The sequence below is a fragment of the Leptopilina heterotoma genome, unplaced genomic scaffold, assembly GCF_015476425.1.
Source record: "Leptopilina heterotoma isolate Lh14 unplaced genomic scaffold, ASM1547642v1 Lhet_55, whole genome shotgun sequence".
In the NCBI taxonomy this organism is placed as follows: domain Eukaryota; kingdom Metazoa; phylum Arthropoda; class Insecta; order Hymenoptera; family Figitidae; genus Leptopilina; species Leptopilina heterotoma.
In genome coordinates, this window is record NW_025111119.1 from 76241 (window position 1) to 103462 (window position 27222).

General features: G+C 23.0%; 2 protein-coding genes across 7 annotated transcripts in view; one reads left to right on the forward strand and one right to left on the reverse strand.

The window, feature by feature from the left end:
* Positions 1-593: 593 nt before the first annotated feature.
* LOC122508630 (zinc finger protein 260-like) lies at positions 594-17190 on the forward strand. 2 transcript variants are annotated; one of them, XM_043622095.1, is made up of 8 exons: positions 594-946; positions 9917-10236; positions 10355-10906; positions 12657-12804; positions 12918-13136; positions 13386-13528; positions 13645-14423; positions 16869-17190. In XM_043622095.1, the coding sequence occupies exons 2-8, from the start codon at positions 9988-9990 to the stop codon at positions 16885-16887; spliced, it is 2109 nt and encodes a 702-aa protein (XP_043478030.1). In that variant the 5' UTR covers positions 594-946; positions 9917-9987; the 3' UTR covers positions 16888-17190. The 2 variants fall into 2 exon arrangements, with proteins under 2 accessions (XP_043478030.1, XP_043478031.1); XM_043622096.1 differs by having other exon boundaries at positions 594-740.
* Positions 17191-20020: 2830 nt separating this feature from the next.
* LOC122508629 (Bardet-Biedl syndrome 7 protein homolog) overlaps positions 20021-27222 on the reverse strand; it is a 77914-nt gene continuing 70712 nt past the window's right edge. For all 5 annotated transcript variants that reach the window (XM_043622092.1, XM_043622093.1, XM_043622091.1 and 2 more), the window contains 12 exons: positions 26693-26891; positions 26391-26559; positions 25052-25128; positions 24355-24610; positions 23361-23626; positions 22475-22664; positions 22315-22395; positions 21750-21887; positions 21287-21408; positions 21082-21191; positions 20627-20906; positions 20021-20303 (listed from right to left, as the gene is read on the reverse strand). In XM_043622092.1, the coding sequence (XP_043478027.1) occupies positions 20162-20303; positions 20627-20906; positions 21082-21191; positions 21287-21408; positions 21750-21887; positions 22315-22395; positions 22475-22664; positions 23361-23626; positions 24355-24610; positions 25052-25128; positions 26391-26559; positions 26693-26889 (2028 nt within the window). In that variant the 5' untranslated portion in view covers positions 26890-26891 and the 3' untranslated portion in view covers positions 20021-20161. The remainder of the gene's footprint in view (positions 20304-20626; positions 20907-21081; positions 21192-21286; positions 21409-21749; positions 21888-22314; positions 22396-22474; positions 22665-23360; positions 23627-24354; positions 24611-25051; positions 25129-26390; positions 26560-26692; positions 26892-27222) is intronic.

Here is a 27222-nt window from a genome sequence, read left to right on the forward strand (position 1 = left end):
AGTGTCAAAAACTGCTGAGTCTAGAGAAAAAAAAACTAGTGGGAGAATTTTCTGGTGATATTTCATTTTCTAATGTTGTCACTTCTGGCTCGCATGCACTTTCAACAAAAGCGCGCGTACTTTTAAATTTCCTTACTTTTCGAAATCTCATTTTTATTCAAAGGAAAATAAATTATTATCATTTAATTTTGCTAATTAATATTCGAAATATTTTATTTATTTATCTAAATGATTTCAGTTTAGAATACTTTTTTTTAAATTTCTTCGAGAGAGAGAATTTTCAATTTTAATAGTATTTAAATTTCCGCGCTCTTTTTTCAACCAATCAGAAAGCAGACGCTAATTGCAACCTTTTGCCGAATCATGATTTTATTTTTATCCTTTACTATTTTATTTGTACTTTGAACCTTTGGAACTACTTTGAATATTATTTTAAATACTATTTTGAATACTTTTTTCAATAATCGAGTGAAAGTATACTTTATGTTCAAAAAATAGAAAATAAAAATAGTGTGTTGGTACTACTGGTTCAATTGTGCGGGGGAAAAAAGAACAGTGTGAAAATCGTGAGGATGGACAGTGGGAGGGAGGGGTACATCCGTTCTAATGGCGTCAGAGTTCGAGCACTGTTGTCACATTTTGTCGTACAGTGTTTCATTATGTTGCTTTGTTTACATTTACGTGTTTTCGCGTGATAACGTGACAGATTCGCCGGCAGAATTGAAAAATTTCTCCAGAAGGTGAGATTGGACCGACCTAGAGGTCGGTCCTTATACTCGAATTTTTTTCTTTTTTAATCGGAAAAAAATTCTCTTCATTGTATATAGTTATATACATACACTTTATAAAGAGAGTGACCTTGGATTCCCTGTTGTGTTTGTGTGATTGTGTGCGTATACGTCAATTTTGTGTGACAACCCGCCAATTTTAAATACCACCGAAATTGGTAAGTAAATTTCAAAATTATTAATTAATATTTTTTCTGTTTCAATTTTTTGAATTCTATCAAAATAAGATCTTTTCCTCTCTTTCTCTCTCTCTCTCTTTGTCTCTTTCTCCCACACGACATAAACTAACAAAGAAAATATTCTTTATTGCGAAACAATCGGTCGTATGAAATCTCCCAAAAATCAAATCGATCGAATATCCATTACATCGAATTTCAAAACATCGAATGCTCAATACATCGAATTTTCAAAACATCGAATGCTCAATATATCGAATTTTCAAAACGTCGATTGCTCAACACATCGAATTTTCAAAACTTCGAATGTTCATTAGATCGAATTTTTAAAACATCGAATGTTAAATTGATCGAATTTTTAAAACATCGAATGTTAAATTGATCGAATTTTCAAAACTTCGAATGCACATTACATCGAATTTTTAAAACGTCGAATGCTCATTTCATCGAATTTTCAAATCTTCGAATGTTCATTTGATCGAATTTTCAAATCTTCGAATGTTCATTTGATCGAATTTTCAAAACGTCGAATGCTCATTTCATCGAATTTTCGAAACTTCGAATGTTCATTAGATCGAATTTTTAAAACTTCGAATGTTAAATTGATCGAATTTTCAAAACTTCGAATGCTCTTTTCATCGAATTTTCAAAACATCGAATGCTCATTTTATCGAATTTTCAAAACTCTGAATGCTTATTACATCGAATTTTCAAAACGTCGAATGTTAATTTTATCGAATTTTAAAAACTTCGAATGCTCATTTCATCGAATTTTCAAAACTTCGAATGCTCATTACATCGAATTTTTAAATCATCGAATGTTAATTTGATCGAATTTTCAAAACGTCGAATGCTCAGTTCATCGAATTTTTAAAACATCGAATGCTCATTTCATCGAATTTTCAAAACTTCGAATGTTGATTTGATCGAATTTTCAAAACTTCGAATGCTTATTACATCGAATTTTCAAAACTCCGAATGCTTATTACATCGAATTTTCAAAACGTCGAATGCTCATTAGATCGAATTTTCAAAACTTCGAATGCTTATTTCATCGAATTTTCAAAACGTCGAATGCTCATTTCATCGAATTTTTAAATCATCGATTGTTAATTTGATCGAATTTTTAAAACGTCGAATGTTAATTTGATCGAATTTTCAAAACGTCGAATGCTCAGTTCATCGAATTTTTAAAACATCGAATGCTCATTAGATCGAATTTTCAAAACTTCGAATGCTTATTTTATCGAATTTTCAAAACGTCGAATGCTCATTTCGTCGAATTTCCAAAACTTCGAATGCTCATTTCATCGAATTTCCAAAACTTCGAATGCTCATTTCATCGAATTTTTAAAACATCGAATGCTTATTACATCGAATTTTAAAAACTTCGAATGGTCAATACATCGAATTTTTAAAACATCGAATGATAATTTGATCGAAATTTCAAAACGTCGAATGCTCATTACATCGAATTTTCAAAACATCGAATGCTCATTTCATCGAATTTTCAAAACGTCGAATGCTCATTAGATCGAATTTTCAAAACTTCGAATGTTCATTTGATCGAATTTTCAAATCTTCGAATGTTCATTTCATCGAATTTTCAAAACGTCGAATGCTCATTTCATCGAATTTTCAAAACTTCGAATGTTCATTAGATCGAATTTTTAAAACTTCGAATGTTAAATTGATCGAATTTTCAAAACTTCGAATGCTTATTTCATCGAATTTTCAAAACGTCGAATGCTCATTTCATCGAATTTCCAGAACTTCGAATGCTCATTTCATCGAATTTCCAAAACTTCGAATGCTTATTTCATCGAATTTTTAAAACATCGAATGTTAATTAGATCGAATTTTTAAAAAGTCGAATGTTCATGTCATCGAATTTTCAAAACTTCGAATGCTCATTTAATCGAATTTCCAAAACTTCGAATGCTCATTTCATCGAATTTTTAAATCATCGATTGTTAATTTGATCGAATTTTTAAAACGTCGAATGTTAATTTGATCGAATTTTCAAAACGTCGAATGCTCAGTTCATCGAATTTTTAAAACATCGAATGCTCATTAGATCGAATTTTCAAATCTTCGAATGTTCATTTGATCGAATTTTTAAAACGTCGAATGTTAATTTGATCGAATTTTTAAAACTTCGAATGTTCATTTTATCGAAGAGAATTTAACATCTGAGTTTACTATCTATGTAATATGTTCTTCCTAGGGAATTTTGAAAGTGCGCGAGATTTGAAATCGTTTTGGTAAGTGACAATTTTTTTTATTGAGTAAAATTTTTTTGTTTGTTTACTAATTACTTGTCAGTAAATGTTTATTTTTTTGTTATATAAGTATCACTATTATTATGATTATTTTAATTTATATTATAGTTTTTATTATAAGGTAATTAAATTAAATTGTGGTTATCTATTACAATCATAGATGGCTCTAGTAATATGAATATGTGTTTTACAAATTTTTATAAATATTAATCTGTTTATAGTATAATTATTAATATTGTTATTCTTATTATTGTGTAATTGTGAATTTATTATGTATATTTAATGTAATATTGATTTATTTAGAAGTCAGTAAGATGATCGTTAAAAAAAAGTAGTGAATATTTCTTATTTGTCTAAATATTTCGCTTCTAAATGAAGAGTTCAAGTTTCTTTTATCTATTTATAATGAATGATTGAATGAATGAATTAATTAATTAATTAATTAATTAATTAATGTGCATAAATTAAAATTATTTTCAAATTAAATAAAATATTGTGTATTGTTATTATTTTGTTATTTCTTTATATAGTGAATATTAAATTGCATTACTCTCTACTTTAAATAAGAAATAGATTCTATATGTAAGTAATACTTAAATTTTTATTGTAAATAAATAACAAGATTCCTACAGAAATCCGAAATTAAAATTCCATACCTTTTCCATGATTTATAGGTCAAACTTTTACGACATTCCAGTGCAATTTTAAATATAATTTCATTACTTTTGGGCTCTTCGAAAATAGTTTACTTATTGAATAGCCTCGACTCTTTGATAAAAAATTTAAAATTATCTAATATTATCAAAAATTCAAATATCCGAATTGCTTAAAATGCAACATTTTTTCCTCTTTTTTTATGGGATTTAGCTTCATTATTTTTGGGCTCTTCGAAAACAGTTTACTTATTAAATAGTCTTGACTTATTATTATTATTATTATTATTATTATTATTATTATTATTATTATTATTATTGTTATTGTTATTATAAATTCGAAATAAAATCACATTTTATATTAAACAAAATTATATTTTTATTTATAATTGTAGAACTACATACATTTTATTTTATAATCGTGAATAAATCTTTGAAACATTAAAAGTTGTTATACTTTTTTTATAAAATTTACATTACTATAAAAGTTTAGTGTGAGTGACTGAAGAAAACGGTGATTTTTAGGAATTTTTTTCAGGGAAATTATTGCATCTAATTTTTAATACAGACTTAAATAAACTTTTTGTTTTTTTTATTTCAGTCCCTCAGAAGGCCGCAATCACTGCAGCGCAGTGGGAAAACTGGATTTTTTTTTATATAGCGAATAACTCTTAATTAAAAAAGAATATTTTTCTTTGAAAAAAATTACAAAATGTTGACTATTTATACAAATATGTATACATGTACAAAACTGTATTAAAAATTAGATGCAATAATTTCCCTGAAAAAAATTCCTAAAAATCACCGTTTTCTTCAGTCACTCACACTAAACTTTTATAGTAATGTAAATTTTATAAAAAAAGTATAACAACTTTTAATGTTTCAAAGATTTATTCACGATTATAAAATAAAATGTATGTAGTTCTACAATTATAAATAAAAATATAATTTTGTTTAATATAAAATGTGATTTTATTTCGAATTTATAATAACAATAACAATAATAATAATAATAATAATAATAATAATAATAATAATAATAATAATAATAAGTCAAGACTATTTAATAAGTAAACTGTTTTCGAAGAGCCCAAAAATAATGAAGCTAAATCCCATAAAAAAAGAGGAAAAAATGTTGCATTTTAAGCAATTCGGATATTTGAATTTTTGATAATATTAGATAATTTTAAATTTTTTATCAAAGAGTCGAGGCTATTCAATAAGTAAACTATTTTCGAAGAGCCCAAAAGTAATGAAATTATATTTAAAATTGCACTGGAATGTCGTAAAAGTTTGACCTATAAATCATGGAAAAGGTATGGAATTTTAATTTCGGATTTCTGTAGGAATCTTGTTATTTATTTACAATAAAAATTTAAGTATTACTTACATATAGAATCTATTTCTTATTTAAAGTAGAGAGTAATGCAATTTAATATTCACTATATAAAGAAATAACAAAATAATAACAATACACAATATTTTATTTAATTTGAAAATAATTTTAATTTATGCACATTAATTAATTAATTAATTAATTAATTAATTCATTCATTCAATCATTCATTATAAATAGATAAAAGAAACTTGAACTCTTCATTTAGAAGCGAAATATTTAGACAAATAAGAAATATTCACTACTTTTTTTTAACGATCATCTTACTGACTTCTAAATAAATCAATATTACATTAAATATACATAATAAATTCACAATTACACAATAATAAGAATAACAATATTAATAATTATACTATAAACAGATTAATATTTATAAAAATTTGTAAAACACATATTCATATTACTAGAGCCATCTATGATTGTAATAGATAACCACAATTTAATTTAATTACCTTATAATAAAAACTATAATATAAATTAAAATAATCATAATAATAGTGATACTTATATAACAAAAAAATAAACATTTACTGACAAGTAATTAGTAAACAAACAAAAAAATTTTACTCAATAAAAAAAATTGTCACTTACCAAAACGATTTCAAATCTCGCGCACTTTCAAAATTCCCTAGGAAGAACATATTACATAGATAGTAAACTCAGATGTTAAATTCTCTTCGATAAAATGAACATTCGAAGTTTTAAAAATTCGATCAAATTAACATTCGACGTTTTAAAAATTCGATCAAATGAACATTCGAAGATTTGAAAATTCGATCTAATGAGCATTCGATGTTTTAAAAATTCGATGAACTGAGCATTCGACGTTTTGAAAATTCGATCAAATTAACATTCGACGTTTTAAAAATTCGATCAAATTAACAATCGATGATTTAAAAATTCGATGAAATGAGCATTCGAAGTTTTGGAAATTCGATTAAATGAGCATTCGAAGTTTTGAAAATTCGATGACATGAACATTCGACTTTTTAAAAATTCGATCTAATTAACATTCGATGTTTTAAAAATTCGATGAAATAAGCATTCGAAGTTTTGGAAATTCGATGAAATGAGCATTCGAAGTTCTGGAAATTCGATGAAATGAGCATTCGACGTTTTGAAAATTCGATGAAATAAGCATTCGAAGTTTTGAAAATTCGATCAATTTAACATTCGAAGTTTTAAAAATTCGATCTAATGAACATTCGAAGTTTTGAAAATTCGATGAAATGAGCATTCGACGTTTTGAAAATTCGATGAAATGAACATTCGAAGATTTGAAAATTCGATCAAATGAACATTCGAAGTTTTGAAAATTCGATCTAATGAGCATTCGACGTTTTGAAAATTCGATGAAATGAGCATTCGATGTTTTAAAAATTCGATGTAATGAGCATTCGACGTTTTGAAATTTCGATCAAATTATCATTCGATGTTTTAAAAATTCGATGTATTGAGCATTCGAAGTTTTTAAAATTCGATGTAATAAGCATTCGATGTTTTAAAAATTCGATGAAATGAGCATTCGAAGTTTTGGAAATTCGATGAAATGAGCATTCGAAGTTTTGGAAATTCGACGAAATGAGCATTCGACGTTTTGAAAATTCGATAAAATAAGCATTCGAAGTTTTGAAAATTCGATCTAATGAGCATTCGATGTTTTAAAAATTCGATGAACTGAGCATTCGACGTTTTGAAAATTCGATCAAATTAACATTCGACGTTTTAAAAATTCGATCAAATTAACAATCGATGATTTAAAAATTCGATGAAATGAGCATTCGACGTTTTGAAAATTCGATGAAATAAGCATTCGAAGTTTTGAAAATTCGATCTAATGAGCATTCGACGTTTTGAAAATTCGATGTAATAAGCATTCGGAGTTTTGAAAATTCGATGTAATAAGCATTCGAAGTTTTGAAAATTCGATCAAATCAACATTCGAAGTTTTGAAAATTCGACGAAATGAGCATTCGATGTTTTAAAAATTCGATGAACTGAGCATTCGACGTTTTGAAAATTCGATCAAATTAACATTCGATGATTTAAAAATTCGATGTAATGAGCATTCGAAGTTTTGAAAATTCGATGAAATGAGCATTCGAAGTTTTGAAAATTCGATAAAATTAACATTCGACGTTTTGAAAATTCGATGTAATAAGCATTCAGAGTTTTGAAAATTCGATAAAATGAGCATTCGATGTTTTGAAAATTCGATGAAATGAGCATTCGAAGTTTTGAAAATTCGATCAATTTAACATTCGAAGTTTTAAAAATTCGATGAAATGAGCATTCGACGTTTTGAAAATTCGATGAAATGAGCATTCGACGTTTTGAAAATTCGATCAAATGAACATTCGAAGATTTGAAAATTCGATCAAATGAACATTCGAAGATTTGAAAATTCGATGAAATGAGCATTCGACGTTTTAAAAATTCGATGTAATGTGCATTCGAAGTTTTGAAAATTCGATCAATTTAACATTCGATGTTTTAAAAATTCGATCAATTTAACATTCGATGTTTTAAAAATTCGATCTAATGAACATTCGAAGTTTTGAAAATTCGATGTGTTGAGCAATCGACGTTTTGAAAATTCGATATATTGAGCATTCGATGTTTTGAAAATTCGATGTATTGAGCATTCGATGTTTTGAAATTCGATGTAATGGATATTCGATCGATTTGATTTTTGGGAGATTTCATACGACCGGAAACAATTTGTTTTTTATAAACGTTTGTTTATTTATGAATGTTTATTATTACTCTGTATTTGCGAATACATTAATTTTAACTACCGGGACCGGTTTTATCTCCTCTCTTTTTTTTTTAATTTCCCGGAATTCGTTGACAACATAACCTCAAAAACTTGACAGGATTGCACAGGTTGCCACAAGCCGCAGGGAAATCAGGGAAAAGTCAGAGATTTTTATTAAATTCTCCAGAAATTCAATATTATTTTTAAAAGTAAAAAAAAATTCTCGTCAACATTTCAATTATTTCAATTATCTTTATAAATAGCAAAATTCTTCGCCGAAATTCAATTGTATTCAGGAATTTTTATGAATTTCATTTGCAAAATTCAATTATTTTCAAAATTAATAAAATTCTTCGCAGAAATTCAATTATTTTCAAAAAATCTAAAAAAAAATGGTCAATATTTCAATTATTTTTTATAAATAAATAGCCAAATTCTTTGACTACATTAAAGTATTTTCAGGAATTTTAATAAAATTCATTGCAAAATTCAATTCTTATAAATAAAAAATTCAATTTTCACAAATAACAGTATTCATTATATAAGAATTCAATTATTTTCAAATTATTTCTTAATTCAATGATTTTCAATATTCTACTATTTTAATAACATTTCCCAAAAGAATTCAATTATTAAAAAAAATCTTGATAATATTCTAAACGAACATTCAATTATTTAAAAAAAAAAAAAAAATTCATAGGAATTCCATTATGTAAAATAGAATTTGCATAAATTTTTTCGATAAAATCAAATGTTTTAAAATTTGGCATTAAATTCTTCGCAGTAATTCAATTATTTTCATAAATTAAAAATTTTTTTACAGATAGGTATTTAATTATTTTCATAAATACAAATAAAGTCATTTAAAAACAATTTCAAAAAAATTCTACACAAGTATTCAATTATTTTCTAAAATAATAAAAAATTCACAAGAATTCAATTATTTGCAAATTTTTTATAAAAATCTTCTAAATAATTCAATTATTTTCATAAATAATAAATTCTGTTTCAGGGATTCAATTATTTTCATAAAAATAATAAAATCCTTTTTAGGAATTCAATTATTTTCATAAATAATAAAACTCATTGCTTAATTTCAATTATTTGAAATTTTCTTATTTTTTATTAAAATTTTTTGGAAGTATTTAAATTTTTTCCTGAATTTTAGCAAAATTTTTAAAAATATTTGAATTATTTCGAGAGATTTTATTAAAATTGTATTGAAAATAATTGAATTCCTGCAACGAATTTTATTATTTATAAACATAATTGAATTCTTTTTAATTAATTGATTTTTACGAGGAATTTCTTTTAAGATTTAAAAAAATAATCCGGTTTGATAATAATTTTAATTAAAAATTTGATTATAAAATTCTATTAGAAATTTTTTGAAGTATTTAAATTATTCCTTGAATTTTATTACAATTTTTGAGAATATTTTAATTCTTTCGAGAAATTTTTTAGAAAAGTTTACTAAAAATAATTGAATTCATACAAAGAAATTTGTTAATTATGAAAATAATTGAATTCCTGCGAAGATTATTCTTTGAATTTTATTACTATTTTTTGAAAATATTTTAATTCTTTCCAGAAATTTTTTGGAAAAGTTTACTAAAAATAATTGAATTCACGAGAAGAAATTTGTTAATTATGAAAATAATTAAATTCTTGTGAAGTTTTCAAATTGATTCTTATTGTTAATTAAATAAAATATTCAGTCTCACTTAACTGTTATTTTCAATTTTCAAATGAATAAATTGATTAAATTAAATACTTCCACGTTTTTAAATATAAAAAATATGAATAAAATATTGAAATTAAAATTATTATTTAAAAATTATCCTTTTTTTTTGCTTGCAGATGTGTAATTTAAATTAAACAAAAAAAAAAGAGGAGAAATTAGGGGAAAAAACTGAGAAAGAAAAAAAATCATGGAAGTTACTCCTGAGGAAGAGGCGCAAGCTGTGCTCTTGGAGGGAGTGGAGGGTACGCAGTACATAACAATTCACAGGACTGACGGTGAATCCTTAGGCAAGGGAATTCCACTTTTTACATTAAATGGAGAATTAATTTCCGAGGGAATGGTCGTCGATATGATTAATGCCGATGTCACAGGAGAATATAACACTACCGCCCAGTATTATGAGACTGAAGATCTTTTACCCCCAGTTATGACCGAAGTGAGTGAAAAAAAGAAGAAATTTTAATTTTCTTTAAAAATTATAACAAGTCGAAAATTTTAATAAAATTCTTGGCTTATTTTTTATTCCTGTTTTTTTTTATTTTCCAAATTTTCAGGAGGATCAAAGACTCACCGCCGCTTTAGTGGCTGTTCAAATTCAACATCAGCAGCAACAACATCAACAGCAGCAACATCAACAACATCAACAGCAGCAACAACAACAGCATCAAAAGCAAATGCAATCAAATGCAAATTCAGGCCTCGCTGATGTTGTGGAGTTGCAAACATTGGAGCCAGTTGATATTTATGCTGTTGATCCAATTGCTGAGACAAATACAAATAATGTTTATTCATCGCTCACGCCATATAAGCATGAGGAGGATAATAATTTTAAGCACGAGAATGATTCACATGGAAATAATGAGGAGCAAAGTAATAGTAATAATTCATTGTTGTCGAACACAAAACGATCGTTGCCACATAAAAAGCGAATAACGAGAAAATTGAAGCAACCAAGTAAAAAGAGTCTCACTAAAAAGGAAATAAACAAAAGTCCCGAATTGACAGTGCCGGAAATTGTTAATGAGACAATGCAAATTCCAAATTTTAAGTGTCAATTGTGTACATGTCGCTTTTCGAATCAATTGAAGTTTTTCGAACATCTCAAGGTTTGTATTTGTATTTTCAGTTTATTTAACTTCTCTATCTATCTTTATCTCTATTATCATCATCTATTTTTATCTTCTTTTTTTTAGTCTATTTTCGTTAATACAAACCTCGGTTATTATGATTTTTTCATTTTTTTTCCAACTATTTTAAAAAACAACGCCTTTTTTCGAATTATTTTCAAAAATTGCGGCATTTTCGACTTTTCTTACAAATATTATCAGGGTGACCGCTGAACCAGGAAACTTGAAAAACTGAGAAATGACGGAATTTTTTATTTTTTTTTATTAAAAAGTGTTATTTTTTAAATAAACACTGGTTATTCTACTTTAATAAATTTCTTTATATCAATTTTATAAAAAATTTACCAAAAATCTTCGCACGAGATTCAATAAAATTCTTCGAACATGAATTCAATTATTTTCAATATAATTTTAATAACATTAATTTTTCAGAATTTCATTATATTGAAAAGTTTTTTTTAATAATAGAATTCATACAAAAAATGTAATAAAAACTTTTCAATATAATTGAATTCTAAAAAATTAATTTATGTAATTCCTGCAAAGAATTTTGTTTTAATTAAATTAGTCGAAAAAATGTGCAAGAATTCAATTATTTTCATACATAAAATAAAATTCTTCGCAAGAATTCAATTTTTTTTTTAATAATAAAATTCTTCACAAGAATTTAATTATTTTCATAAATAAAAAATTTCTTCGTAATTTAATTATTTTTATAATTAATAATAAATATCTTCGTTTGAATTCAATTATTTTTAGTAAAATTTTTATAAAATTTCTCGAAAAAATAAAAATATTTTCAAAAAAATTGTAATAAAATTCAGGGAATAATTTAAATACTTTCAAAACGTTTTAATAGAATTTTATAATTAAATTTTTAATTAAAATTATTATCAAACAGGATTCTTTATAGCAATTCAATTATTTTCAAAAAATTTATTAAAATTCTTTGCACGAGATTCAATTATTTTCAATACAATTTTAATTAAATTCTTTCGAAAATAATTGCAAGAAATCAATTATTTTCATAGATATTATATAATAAAATTCTTTACAGGAATTCAATTATTTTCAATAGAATTGTACTAACATTTTTCGAAAGAATTCAATTATAAGAATTTAATCATTTAATACAATTTATATTGGAAATCCTGCTTAAAAGAATTTAATAATTTTCACAAAATTTCCATAAAATTCTTGAAAATAATTCAATTATTTTCAAAAATTAAAATAAAATTCTAAGCAAAAATTTGATTATTTCAGATACAAAATTAGAAAAAGTTACAAAAATTACAAAAAGTAATAAAAAATTAATATTAAATTTTATGGAAAATCTTATATTTTAAAATAGACAAAATTCCACGTATAAAATAGAGAAAAATAAATTAATTAATAAATATTTTTGCAATAATGTTGTCACAAAACTTATTCTCTAAATTTGAATTAATAAATATTTGAACTAATTATAGAACAAAAGTTTAAAAATAATTGCATTTTTAAGGAACTTTCTCAAGAAATATTAAAAATAATTGAATTAAAGCAGAATTTTAGTTAAAATTCCTAAAAAATAATTGAATTGAAATTTTGAAAATAATTTTTGAGAGTTTTGTTTTAATAAAAAAGCGGTGATCCTGTAATATAATTAAAAAATATGTGATAATATTTTATAATACAATTTAGAAATAACAATTTTTTATGATCAAAATTTGAAAAATTTTGTAATTTTCAGACTCATTATGAACCGTTAAAGAAAGAAACGAGTATTAAGCAAATTGAGGTGAAAAGTAATGTTAAAACGATTCAACCAATTGTGGAGGAAAATGTTGTAGAAGAATTTAGTGAATCTGAAGATTTAATGGAAGGCATTCGAGGCGTTGGTGAGAATTTTATTCTTAAATGTTGACTTTTTTTTGAATTTTCAATTATTTCAATAATTAAATTTAAAGAAATATGAATATAGCTATAATTTCTAATTGTTTGTTATTTTTAGTTGAAGAAACAGGAGCACGAATTGATTTTGAGACAGATGAGGATCCATTACCGTGCGGTAATGACTTAAATTGGCCGAGCCATCAGCAAATGAAAAATTTAGATGATATCACAAGAAAAAATGTAGTCAATAATGATAAGAATAATGTCAATTCGGAGAAAAATGTGAACATTCCAAAAGCACCGGCGAAAAAGGAACGAAAAAGAAGTCAAAAAAATCGTAAGTTTCTTCTTTTTCTAATTTCACTTTATTTTGTTTATAATAATATAATTTATTATATTTTGTTTAATATTATTTTATTTAATTATTTAATATTTTTGTTTAATTTTCGTTAATTTAGTATTAATTTTTTTTGCTTAATTTTTATTAATCTAGAATTAATTTTCTTGTTTCTTAATTTTTTTAAATTTAGTATTAATTTCCTTTTTGCTTACTTTTAATTTTAAAATGACTATTGTTTTTTTGCAGGCGAGGATCATACGTGCAAACATTGCAAGCGTTACTTTAATTATAAGAATAGTTTAATTTATCACATGAGATCGCACAGTGGTGAAAGACCACATCAATGCGATGAATGCGGCAAAAGTTTTTTCGCAGCAAGCGCATTGAAGGTAAATTTTCACTAATTTCATTTAAATTCAAAATTCTGTTCTACTTTTTTGTTTCATTATAAATTTATTTCAGTAATGTGAGTGATAATAATTTTTTGTTTCTTTAAAAATTTCAGGTGCACAAACGTCTACACAGCGGCGACAAGCCATATAAATGCGAGGATTGTGGCCGAAAATTCCGTCAATGGGGCGATTTAAAATATCATTCAACGAGCATTCATTCCGAATTACGACAATTTCAATGTGAATATTGCGGCAAGGATTTTGCCCGTAAATATTCATTGATTGTCCATCGGCGGATACACACGGGCGAAAAGAATTATCGCTGTGAATATTGTAATAAAACATTTCGTGCCAGTAGTTATTTGCAGAATCATCGGAAAATACACACGGGAGAGAAGCCACATCCGTGTACAATTTGCGGTAAACCATTTCGTGTGCGTAGCGATATGAAGAGGCATATGCAAACACATACACGTGGCAAAGGCGACAAAGCGGGAAATAATAAAACATCAGCTTCGTCATCGACATCGACAACGACAACAACGTCGACGACAACGACGACAAGTTCCACGACAAGTTCGACCACAAGTTCAACGACAGTGGCGACGATGACAAAATCAAAAATTGTACAGCAACAGCAGCAGCAACAGAGTATTAAGGGCAGTACGATAGCGAGGCCGAAAACAATTCAAGATCTTGTTGATGAATTGAAATTGGAAGTTGAACCGGCGAGTATTGGACGTTATGAGCAGGTTGCGTTGGTTGCGCCTGAGGATAATCACGAAAGTATTTTGCCGCATGCGGCGACGGCGAATTTGGAGTATGGACCGGCGAATAATCAGGAAACTGTTGGCAGGGAACTCGAGCCGACAATTCGAAACTCGGATAATTTGTGAGTTGATTTCTTTCAAAGTTATCATGAATTCTAATACAAAACCTTCATTTTTTTTATTTCCGACAATAATTTCTTTTTAAATGACTTAATTCTTGAGGAAGTAGCATACAATTATTAAATGAATAATTTTACTTAAATATTTCAAAATTTCAATTTTCAATGAATTTAATTAGAAATTTTAAAGAACTTAGATTTTTGAAAAATTTTAATTCAAATTCTTCTGAAATTCGTTAAATTTTTTGAAATAAACAATTAATTAATTATTAAGAACAATGGATTTATAGAAGAATTTTCGTTAAAGACACTAAAAAAAATGAACTTCGGAACAGTTACAAATGCGATTGCAGAGATTCAATTATTTTCAAAAGTAATAAAATTCTTCGCAAAAATTTAATTATATTCAAAAATTTTTTTAAATTCTCGTCAAAATTTCAATTATTTTTATCAATAATAAAATTATTATTAAAAAATCAATTATCTTCAAAAATTTTAATAAAATTCTTCACAAACATTTAATTATTTTCAGAAAAAATAAAATTTTTTACAGGGATTCAATTATTTTCATAAATAATAAAATTCTTATTAGGAATTCAATTATTATTTTCAGAAATAGTAAAACTTATGAGAATTAACTTTTAATTAAGAAACAATGAATTATTCAATAAATTAATTATTTTTCTATTTTAATAATTGAATTCTCGTAGAATTTTTCTAATAAAAATTCAATGAATTAAATATTTTTGTATTTAAATAATTGAATTCTCGTAAAATTTTCTAATAAAAATTCATTTAAATAATTGAATTCTCGTAGAATTTTCTAATAAAAATTTAGTTAAAATTGAATTTTAGATATTAATTGAATACTAAAAGTATTATAGCATGAATTTTTAGAAATAATTGAATTTTGAAAAGGTTTTTCAAATTAAAATCCTTAGATATCTGAATTTTTCATACTTTTAACTAATAATTCTGTAGAATTGATTTTTTTGGAAAAAGTTTAATTGGATTTTTTTTTAAAATTATTTAAATTTATTTTTGAAGAAAAAGAATTGAAGAACTTTTTCAAAAATTATTAAAAATAATTGATTAAAAGAAGAATTTCAGTTAAAAATTCTAGAAAATAATGGATTTATAGAAGATTTTTAGTTAAAAAAAACTTAAAAAATTGAATTTTGGAAAAATTACAAATGATTGCAGAAATACAATTATTTTCAAAAGAAATATAATTCTTCGCAGAACTTCAATATTTTTCAAAAATTAAAACAAAAATTTTCGTCAAATTTTAATTATCTTTATAGATAATTAAATTCTTCTTCAAAATTAAATTATTAGAAAAATTTTAAATAAAATTCTTTGCTAAATTTTAATTAATTTCTTTTTTTTGAAAAAGTTTAGTTGAATTTTTTTGAAACTATTATCAAGTTTTTACCTTCTAATATACATTTAATTGAAGAATTTCCGAATAATAGAAATTTCGTCGAATCGATTTGATAACAAATGGATTTTAGAATTATTTTAGGTGAACTTTCTTTTTTTTCTTTGAATTAATTGAATTCTCAAAGAACAATTATTAAACAACAATTATTAAAAAACTTGAATTCAAAAGGTTCCAATTTTTAATTAAATTTTTCAAATAATTTAACTTTTATAAAATTGTATTAAAATATTTGAGTTTTTTTTTAAAGATTTATATGAAAAAAATTTTGAAATACTTGAAATTTCCAAGACTTTTATTTCAAAATATTCATAGAAAATACAATTAAAAAGGATATTATTGGAAATGTTGAAAATAATCGAAACTTTTAAGAATATTATTAAAAAAATTGAAATTTGAAAGAATTTTAATTGAAAATTTTGAAATTAATTCAAATTTTGAAGAATTTTAATTAAAATTTTTGAAAATAATTAAAATTTCGCAGAATATTATTGAAAATTTTGAAAATAATCGAAATTTCTAAGATTATTATTTTGAGAATTTTGCAAATAAATGAAAATTCAAAAATATTGTTGTCAATTTTATTTTATTACATAGTTTTGAAAATATTTTATTGAAATTTGTTAGAATTTTATTTGAAAATAATTTGAATTTCGAAGAATTTTACTTGAAAATATTTAAAATAATTGAAATTTTACAAACTTGTATTAGATAATGTTGAAAATATTTAAAACTTCGAAGAATATTGAAAATAATTGAAATTTCGAAGAGTTTTATTTGAAATTAAATTTTATTTCTCGAAAATATAATTGAAAATTTTGAAAATAATTGAAACTTCAAAGAATGTTGTTGGAAAATAATCTACTACTATTTCAAATAATTGCAATTTTTTTTGCAAACACAATTATGATAAAATTTCTTTATAAAAATAGTAAACAAATTAAATTATTTGAAATAATCTTAACAAAAATGAAATATAATCAACAAAAAATATATTTTTGTTTCAGTCACTTTCTCTTCATGTGAAGAAATTGAAAAAGAAGGAAGAAATACGAGACTCAACTAGCAAGAAAATAAAATACAAGTATAGCAATAATAATAATTATTATAAAACAAAAAAACAAAAAAAACAAGCAAATACATGGAGAACAATTTTCATTTTTAAGAGAATTTTGTAAATATTAACAAAAAAAACTCCAAAACGACTGAAGAAACATTTATAATTCACATCCGCCTAAATAAGCAATTTTTTTTTCATAATACTAAATATAGGAATTAAATTAAGTCAAAACAAAAAATAATTAAAATTCATGATGTTAACATCGATTATCAAGGTTTTTTTTTCCTTTTTTTTACCAGTCTGTTTTTTTCCAAAACAATGATAATTAAAAAAAAGTACCGATTTAAAAATAAATTAAAATAATTATTTTAGACAAAAAAAAATGATATATTATCAAATTTACAAAAAAGTTTTGTACCTATTTCTTTATTATTATTATTTTTTTTCATTTTTTCTATTATTTATAAAAAATATTAAAATTATAATATTAGTAGATTATTATTATTATTATTATGATTGCGACTATGATTGTGATTAAGAATATGATTATAATTATGATTACGATTATGATTATGATTGCGATTATGATTATAATTATGATTATGCCTGTGATTATAATTTTGATTATAGTCGATTATAGTTATAATTACAGTTATAATTATTATTACAATTTAAGAGCATAATTATCATTATGATTAAAATTAATATTATTAATATTACAATTATTATTATTATTATTATTATTATTATATTATTATTATTATTATTATTATTATTATCATTATTATTTTTATTTCTATTTGAAAAATTCTGGAGAATCACACCTACAAAATTAGACTTATTAAAATAGTAATTAAATTTATATCTAGTAAAATATGTTACTGTCCCAGTGAGGAAATAATTCTCTGTGCAATTTTTTTCTTAGTCTTTATTTTCCATTTTTTTTATTTACAATATTACCGTAAACAAGAAAAAATTGGTACTTTTTCAAATGAAAGCTGGCTGTTTAGTGAAATATGTATTTAGCCATATTACATGTTATTTAAACGCTTTCGCAAATGTAAATATAAGTTTACTATATTATATATAAATATATATACATATATGTTATACATATATACATATATGTTTATATATTATTATAATGAATTTTATTTTATAATTTCTGGTTGTATTATAATTATACATTCTACTATAATTATAATATAAATGATTTATAAGTTATAAATAATAAATTTATAATAATTAAATAAATTATAATTATAGTATTGTAAAAATTATAATATGTTTTTATAATTTAAGAATTTACGTATTAAAAAGAAAAAGAACCATGTAAAAATGACGTTGTACAACAATGCCATTATCTTTAAAAAAAACACACACATTGTTCGTTACACATTTTTTTTATTTAAGTCGAACAATTTAGCCCATTATAATCGTGATCAATATTGAAAAATATATTTTTTACGTCGAAACGTTTACAGAAAAAAAACAATTGTTACAGTCTTGTTTTGTTTTTTTAATTTTTACGCCTGCGTTTTTTTTCAAATTTAGGGATTATTTCCAATATTTGATTTACGTCGAAAGAAAATTCAATTGAAATACATTTTTTTTTCAATTGAAGAAAATAGGAAAAATATATTAATTCCTTCAACAAGAAATTGTCATAGAAAAAAAATGACAATTTTCTTATTTAAACAATTTATCTACATCAAAAGTTATAATTTTATTCTTGAAAAATTATTTGATAATTTTATTAAGATTCAAAAATACATTTAAAGAAAATTATAATTTGCTAAAAATTATTATTATTATTTAGGAATTGAATTGAATTTTTTTTTATTTAAAAAATTGTCATTAAAATAAATGAAATTTTTTATTAAAAAATCGACATTATAGAAAAATGTCTATAATTTAGTAAAAATTCTTATTATTCTGAAACAATTTCAAATAATTTTAATCAAAATTATGTAAAAATTAAGTTTTTTTAAAACTTTTATTTCTATTTCTAATTAAATTTTTGAAAGTTTTTTAAATATTTTAAATTTCGTAAAATTGTGTAATAAAATGGAGTTTTTTTTAAAAGATTTCTATTAAAATTTTTCTTTAAAATAAAAGAATTTCTGTGGAATTTTAGTTAAAAATTTGAAAATAATTGAAATTTTGAAGAATTTTATTTAAAAATGTTAAAAGTAAAATTTCAAAACTATTAAATTTTAAACAAATGGATTTTACAATTTCGTAAAATTGTATTAAAAAATAATTGAGTTTTTTTTGAAAGATTTTGATAAAATCTTTTTAAATAATCGAAATTCATTAGAATTTTAATTGAAAATTATGAAAATATCAGAAATTTCCAAAGACTTTTATTTGAAAATACTAAAAAATAAATAAAGTTCCGAAGAATAATATTAATATTAATAGAAATTTCCAATTAGTTTATTTTTTATAATTTTGAAAATAATTGAAATTTCGAAGATCAATTATTTACAATATGAAAAATAATTGAAATATCGAAAATCAATTATATACAATATGAAAAATAATTGAAATATCGAAAAATTTTAATTATAAATTTGAAAAAAAAATTAAGTTTCGATAATATTATTTAACAACTTTGGAAATAATTGAAATTTCAATAAAAAATTGAGAATAATTGAAATTTTCAGAAATTTTATTTGATAAATTAAAAAATATTTAAACTTTCGAAAAATATTAATTAAAATAGCAAAAATAAATTAAATTTTGAAAATGTTGAAGATAATTGAAATTTTTATAGAATTTTCTTTAAAATTCTGTAAAAAGTGTCTTTTTTAAAAATCTTAATTATTATCTTTCAAATAATTAGATAAATTTTTTTAAGCAGTTAATTGAACTGAAAATTTTTTATAATTAAAATGTAAAATTGTATTTTTAAAAATTGTTTTTAAAAAAATTGCAATTTTTAATTAAAAATTGTTATAGAAAATTATAATTGGGTAATAATAATAATAATAATAATAATAATAATTATTATTATTATTATTATTATTATTATTATTATTATTATTATTTATTATTATCTATTATTTTTATTATTATTATTGTTGTTATTATTATTTATGAATTTGTCGTTGAAAAAAATTGCAACTTTTTTTACTTTAAAATTTTGGAGAGAGAAATATTAAGTAATAATCCTTAAATTTGACTCGCAAATTTAAATTGAATTAGTAATATTTTTTTTTATATTTACTTTAACATTTAGCTTTGATCCCTTGAGGCACTTGGAAGATTTTCTATATCACAGGGAATGTCTCGATCGAGAAATATTTGAAGAATTTCTCTCAAGTCCATCGATTTGAGAGCTGAGTCCAATTTTCCCGATGCAACACGATTAGTGATCCTATGTTTTTTTTAAGAACAAAGCAGAAGAATTATTAAATTTCCAAATTAACTATTTTTACAATTAAAATAATTTTAATGAAAAAAAAATATTTTGTCAAAAAGAATCGTAAAATGTGTTTTATTAAAAAGAAACAAATTCTATCGGTTAGAAAATTATTTTTATCGAATAATTGATGATTTTGTCAAAAGCGAAATTGATAATGAAGTGAAGGAATTTATTCTTTCTAAAATTATTTTAATTTAATTTAAATGATTTGATATTTTATAAATATTTTAATCGAAAATATTTAAAAAAAAAAGAAAAATAGTAAATTTTGAAACCTGTGAGAGCCTTTTGCTCGCTGCCAATCGACATAAAGATCTATGACAACAGCATTGAGTCTTTGCAATATGTCCTTATTATTAATCATCTGAGCCCTGATATTTAATTCATTTTTCACAATTTCCTGATATTCTGTGCCAAGATTTTTCTTTGGATTCTCCTTCAACTCCCAATATTCAAGGGCATCGAGAATCATTGTTTTCTCCGTTAAATCGTGAGCAGTTTTTATTCGTGGCAGAATTATTTCCAATACTCTCGTTAAACTCGCCTCCGATACTTCTGCAATTATTAAATTTTTAATCAAAATCATATAAAGAAAACTTTTAAAAATGTGCAATTAAAATTCTTCAAAAGTTGATTTTCAAAAATTTTAATGAATAATTTTATGGAAGTTTTGTGAAAATAAGTAAATTTTTTTGAGCAATTCAAATATTTTCATTTCCTTTCAAATTACCGCAAAAAACGTCGAGTTTCATTTTCCGTTTGGTGGCCTCTTTAGTAAGAACATCGCGAAGAATGATAATTGTTGAAATATTTTCACTGAGAAAAGTTGCACTTCCTTTTCTGGAAAAATGATTAATTATTATAATAAGGTAAAGAGATTCCTTTTTTTGTCTTCTTTGTCAATGATTGTATAGAAAATTAATTGACGGACGTACTTATAAATGCATTTGAGATTTGTTCCAATAAAACATGACGTGTAGGTTAATGTTGCCTCGCCTTCTTGTAGAAATGGTCTTTCTGGAGCTTCTGGTAAAACAAGAGAAAGCCACGCGTGCATCTAAAAAATTAATTTTTATTTTTACAGGCATAATATAAATTTATTTATTATTTCTTCATTTTTACTTCATTTAGAAATTAAAATTAATTGCAATAAAAAATATAAATTATAATGAACTGAAATTGAAAATAGAGATTAAAGTCAATTGAAATTGTAAAATGGAAATTAAAATCAATTAAAACTTGGAAGATATTTAAAACAATTATTTTTTTATTTATTCAGCATTTATATTGAATTAATTTCAATTTAATTTCATTAATTATAATAATAATTAATTATAAACAAAACTAAAAGTTAAAGATTTAATTACTTAATTAGAGAGAGAGAGAGAGAGAAAATACCTCGGCAACGGAATAATTTCCATTTAATTTTAATTCATTGAATGGTCCGCCAATTGGTGTTTCTTCTTCATGCAATCTCGTGTGCAGTGAAAGGGCATAAATTGGAATTATTATTTTTCGACAACATTTCGGCTGAACCTGAAATATACAAAAGTTAATTTTTTTATTTCCTTTAATTTAAAATTAAAATCAATTGAGGGGCTGGATGCTATAATGTGTTACGCGCCATGTTAAGTGAATGGCGCGTATCACATTATAGCATCCAGCCCTTCAATTGCAATTTAGAAGAAATGAAAATCAATTAAAATTACAAAGGACATTTTGTGTCCTTTGAAAAATTAAAGTTAAAAATTCGAATAAATGATTTAAAATTATTTTTCAAAAATAAAGATGGAAATTCGAATCGAAACGTGCTTATAATCAGAAATTCGAATTAAAATTTTTGAAAATAGAATAAGAAACTCATATTAAAAAATTTCAAATTTAAACACAGAAATTCAAATTTTCCATATTAAAATCAGAAATTAAGACATAATATTAACAAAAGAAAATTATGAAATCTTACGTCAGACGTTACGTAAACTTGTAAAGTTCCAGATTGTCCTTCTATGGTCCTTATTCTCATTTCCAGCATTTTTGTATTTATCTAAAAAAAAATTATTATTTGAAAATTATTTTGTTTACATTCTCAGGAAAAAATGAGAAAATTTCTTGAAAGAACTAACTTGGCATCGATAAGTTGCTAAAACATAATTTCCCTCATTGGGATCACAAATTGATAAACTAGCCACTGCATTATTACTTTCAACATCCAAAAGTTCAATAGGAGCGTCAGATTGAATTAAAACATTGTCTATTGCCGTATCCAGCTCGACCGATAACGAATATGAAGTGTCAGCTTTATTAAGGGCCATTCTGCAAAAAAAAAAGTTTAATCAATTATCTATTAACTTTTATTTATTTCATTTAATTTTATAAAGTATTTTAATGATAATTAATTCAATAATAATTAGAATAGTGGATATTATATCATAACGTAATTATTATTTTATAATAAATTAGTATAAAATATATCAATTCTGAATTTTGTTGTCCAACGCAACAGCAAAAAAAAAAGAAAATATTTAATTTAAAATTCTTTCTCTTTCTAACACAAATTGAACTTTACAGATTTGAAATTGAATTTATTTAAAATAATTTTGCGAATAATTTTAATTAAAAATTGAACAAATAATTGAATTGTATCAAAGTTACGCTTTCAATTTTTCTAAATAATATATGAATAACTAGGAAAATTTAAAAAAATTTAACTCTAATAAAATTCTTTAAAACAATTCAATTATTTTCAAAAAAAAAAAATTCAATAAAATACTTCGCATACGATTCAATTATTTTCAATAGAATTTTAATTAAATTCGTCAAAAATATTTGCAAAAATTGCAATTATTCACAGGAATTCAATTAGATTTTCAATATGATTTTTAAAAAAATTTCTCGAAAGAATTTAATTATTTTCAATATTTTAATTAAATTGCTGAAAGAAAAATTATATTAAAATATTTTTGAAAGAAGTAATAATTTTTCGAATTTTTTCATTCTAATGTAATTCACCTGTAATTTACGGATAGAACCAAAGGAACAAGATTTTCAGCGACATAATTAGATGTATCCCTTTCCTCAGTTAATTTCAATTGCAATTGTTCGATTTCTTGTTCTAATTTTGAAATGCTCGCCTGATTTTGCATTGCCTCCATTAATCCCGGTGGTTTTGTCGAGAGACCGAAAATTCTTCCCGAATAAGTTGTTACCAGAATTTCTGAAAAGCCAATTGCTCCCACGACACCGCCATTTAAACTGCTCACACTTTCGCCACAATTCTGTTGAAAAAAGAAAACAAAACGATTTATTTCATTTCATTTTATTCATTTTATTATAAATAAAAACAAAAAGAAAAAAATAAAATCCAACAAGTATTTTAAAAACAATTTATTATTATTATTATTATATATTTATTTAGTTAAGTTTAAAATATTTTATATTAAATAAAAAAAAGAAATAAAATCCAACAAGTATTTTAAAAACAAATTTGTCTCCAAGTTAATTTTTTTCTAGTTAATTATTTATTTATATATTTTCCTATTGTTATTATTATTATTTATTTATTTATTATACATAGTTCATGCCTTTCGGCTTTGAACGAATATTATTATTATTTATTTAGTTAACTTTGGAATATTTTATATGAAAAATATTTAGTTTTAATAAACTAACTTTTCTTACAAATAGAAACAATAATAAAACAAAGAAAAATTTCTATTTGAGTTTTTCTCGTAAAATATTAATTAAATTAAAATTATTTATGAAAGTGAAAGGTTTTCAGAGGAAAAATTTCTAGTGAAAATGTTCTAAATTTGTAGTTGTTTTAAAAAAAGGAAACAAAATTTTTAATTATAGTGCAAAAGAAATTTTTAAACAGAATTTTAGTTTGTCGAGAAAGTTAATTGCTTTTTAACAAAACAAATTTGTTTTTTTGTCCCTTTTTTTTAGTGAAATAAAATGAAAATTATAAATTTTTCTTTTTCTTTGTTGTTGTTGAAATACCAACATAACGGAATCGTAAAGTTGGAGTTGCTTCCTCGTCGGTGGGAAAGGCGAAAACCTCGACAATTCCATTTTGCCTTCCCACGATAAAATCCAGAGTATCTTGTAAAACGTAAGTATCTAAAGCGGTAATTTCTGAACTCGAATCATTTAATAGCCACGTGACACGTACGGTTTTATTGGTTTCTAGAATTAAAAGACCTACTTTTCCATCTAAAGTTCCCATTAAAACGTGATTCCTTGATAATACATTATCTTCCCTGTAATTATAGAAAAAAACCAATGTTTCAAAAATGTCTACTCTTTTTTTCAAATTTCTAAATTCTCAATTAATTAAATTTACTAATTTTACGAAAATTGCAATTTTTTCTTAATTTTAAATTTAAATAAAAAGGAAATATTTAATTCAATAAATTTTTATTCAACTATTTATTTAATTTAATTTTTTTTAAACTCAATTTCTATTCTCGTTTCTATTTTAATTTTTTTTTTTAAATCTGTTCAATTCAGATTTTTTATTTTTAAATCAAATATTTTTAATGTAAAATTAATTTTCTTAAAAGAAATAATTTTCTTCTTTTTATAATTTATAAAAAAAATAGCTAAAAAATGAGAATGTAATAATTTTCTAAAATTTACATGTAATTTTTTTCTTCTTAATTTTTATAGTCGATTGAAAAAAGATTCGCCACGTTTTTTACCTGAATAATTTCAAAATTGATGGCACACTTGGTAATCTAATTATTGTTGGACTTTTCGTTCCGTACAGGACTCTTACCTGAAACAATTTCGATGATTAGAATAATGACAATAATAATAATTGTAATAATAAAAAAATAATAATAATAATAACAAATTTGAAATTGAATTTATTTAAAAGAATTTTGAGAATAATTTTATTTAAAAATTGAAAAAATAACTGAATTTTATAATAATTTTGAATAATTTCAGATAAAAAATTTTAAACAATTCAACTTTTAATAAAATTCTATAAAATAATATTATATTATTATCGAATTTATTATTATGCAAACTACACAATTTTTTTTGTTTCAAATATCAACTATAATCTTAGAATAAATTCAGATTCGAAAATTTCCAAAAAATCACTTCTTAATTAATTAATTATTAATTTTTTCTAGAATTTTAATAAAATTTTCCGAAAGAATTCAATCATTTTTTATAAATAATAAAATTCTTCGCAGGTATTCAATTATTTTCAATACAATTTTAATAAAATTCTTCGAAAGAATTCAATTATATTGAAAAGTTTTGATTTCATTTTTCGTAAGAATTCTATTAATAATTAAAAAATTTTTTTTAAATAATTGAATTCTTACAAAAAATGTAATCAAAAGTTTTCAATATATAAGTAATAATTGAATTCTAAAAAATTAAATTAATTCTTGCAAAAAATTTTATTAAGATTTTTTACTTAATAAAATTCTTCTTCAATAAAATTTTTCATAGATATAATAAAATTCTTTACAGGAATTCAATTATTTTCAATATAATTTGAATAAAATTTCTCGAAAGAATTCAATTGTAAGAATTTAATTATTTTCAATACAATTTTAATTTGAATTCCTGCTCAAAAGAATTTAATAATTTTCACAAAATTTCCATAAAATTCTTCAAAACAATTAAATTATTTTCAAAAATTAAAATAAAATTCTAAGTCAAAATTTGATTATATATTTCAGATTGAAAAAGTTAAATTTAATTGAAAAATTTTTAAATTATTCGAAATTTCAAGAAATTTTCTCCTAAACAAATAGATTTTAGACATATTTCCGTTTTAGAGCAAAATTTTAGTTTAAAAAAATAAATAATTGAATCCTTTCGTGAAATTTTAATTAAAATTGTATTGAAAATAATTGAATTCCTGCTGAGATTTTTACTAATATATTTATAAAAATAATTAAATTCTTGTGAAGAATTTTATCATTTATGAAAAGAATTGAAATTTATTAAAAATTTTTGAAAATAATAAACAATAAAAATTAATTATTAATTTTTAATTTTGAAAATTTTACTAACAGCGCAATCACTGCAGGCTAAAACTGTATAAACAGCAAGTCCCTCCGCCGGAAGTAGAACAACATCGAGAAGTCGTTCGCCAACTAAATAAGAATCTGCATCCTTGCAATCCCGATAACGATGATAAACATCTCGAGAGCAAGCTGCCAAATCTGGTCCCAAAACGTAACTGAAATTTTTTACAAAATAACATAATTAATTAAATTGATAATAATTAATACAATATGAGATTAAAAATTATTTTTTCGATTTTAAAATTAAAATAATGATGACTGGTATTTGTTTTCTTTTAATGAACTTACATTGCGGTAATATCGTCAAGAAGGCTCGTATCAAAATCGAGAAAAAGTTTTCCCTTTTTCGAAAATCCTTTCACTGTATTGCTGTGACATATAAAAATTTTATCACGTATCATGTCGACAGCACCACCCAATATTAATCCATTTATTTTTGGTCCCGGTAATGATTTGAAAATTAGCTGCAATTCGTTTTTCTTCATTCCTATAAATAGAAAAGAAAAATTATTATATTAAAAAAACACTTTTTTTCCTCTTTTCCTCTCGCAGGTTAAAGAAAAACTTTGAGCAATAAATAACGAGTCATTTTGTTTTCTATATAAAAAAAATAGAAAATTATTAACATTACCAAAAATTGTTTATTTATTCAGAAGCAAACAGATTTAGAAGAAAATTAATTATTTCATGAGAAAGAAAAATAAAAAATTAATAGAATAGAGAAATAATTCTAAGAAATAATTAAGAAAAGTATTATTAATAATAAAACGATTTTAAAATATAATTTTTAAAAAATTATGAAAAAATTATTTTAAAAA

What these genes read in the sequence shown, in the direction of transcription:
- LOC122508630 (XM_043622095.1), top strand. Translation starts at nt 9,988, where the DNA reads ATGGAAGTTACTCCTGAGGAAGAGGCGCAAGCTGTGCTCTTGGAGGGA. An exon ending in TACCCCCAGTTATGACCGAA is followed by an intron (nt 10,237 to 10,354) that starts GTGAGTGAAAAA and finishes CCAAATTTTCAG; the next exon opens with GAGGATCAAAGACTCACCGC. An exon ending in AAAAAGAAGTCAAAAAAATC is followed by an intron (nt 13,137 to 13,385) that starts GTAAGTTTCTTC and finishes GTTTTTTTGCAG; the next exon opens with GCGAGGATCATACGTGCAAA.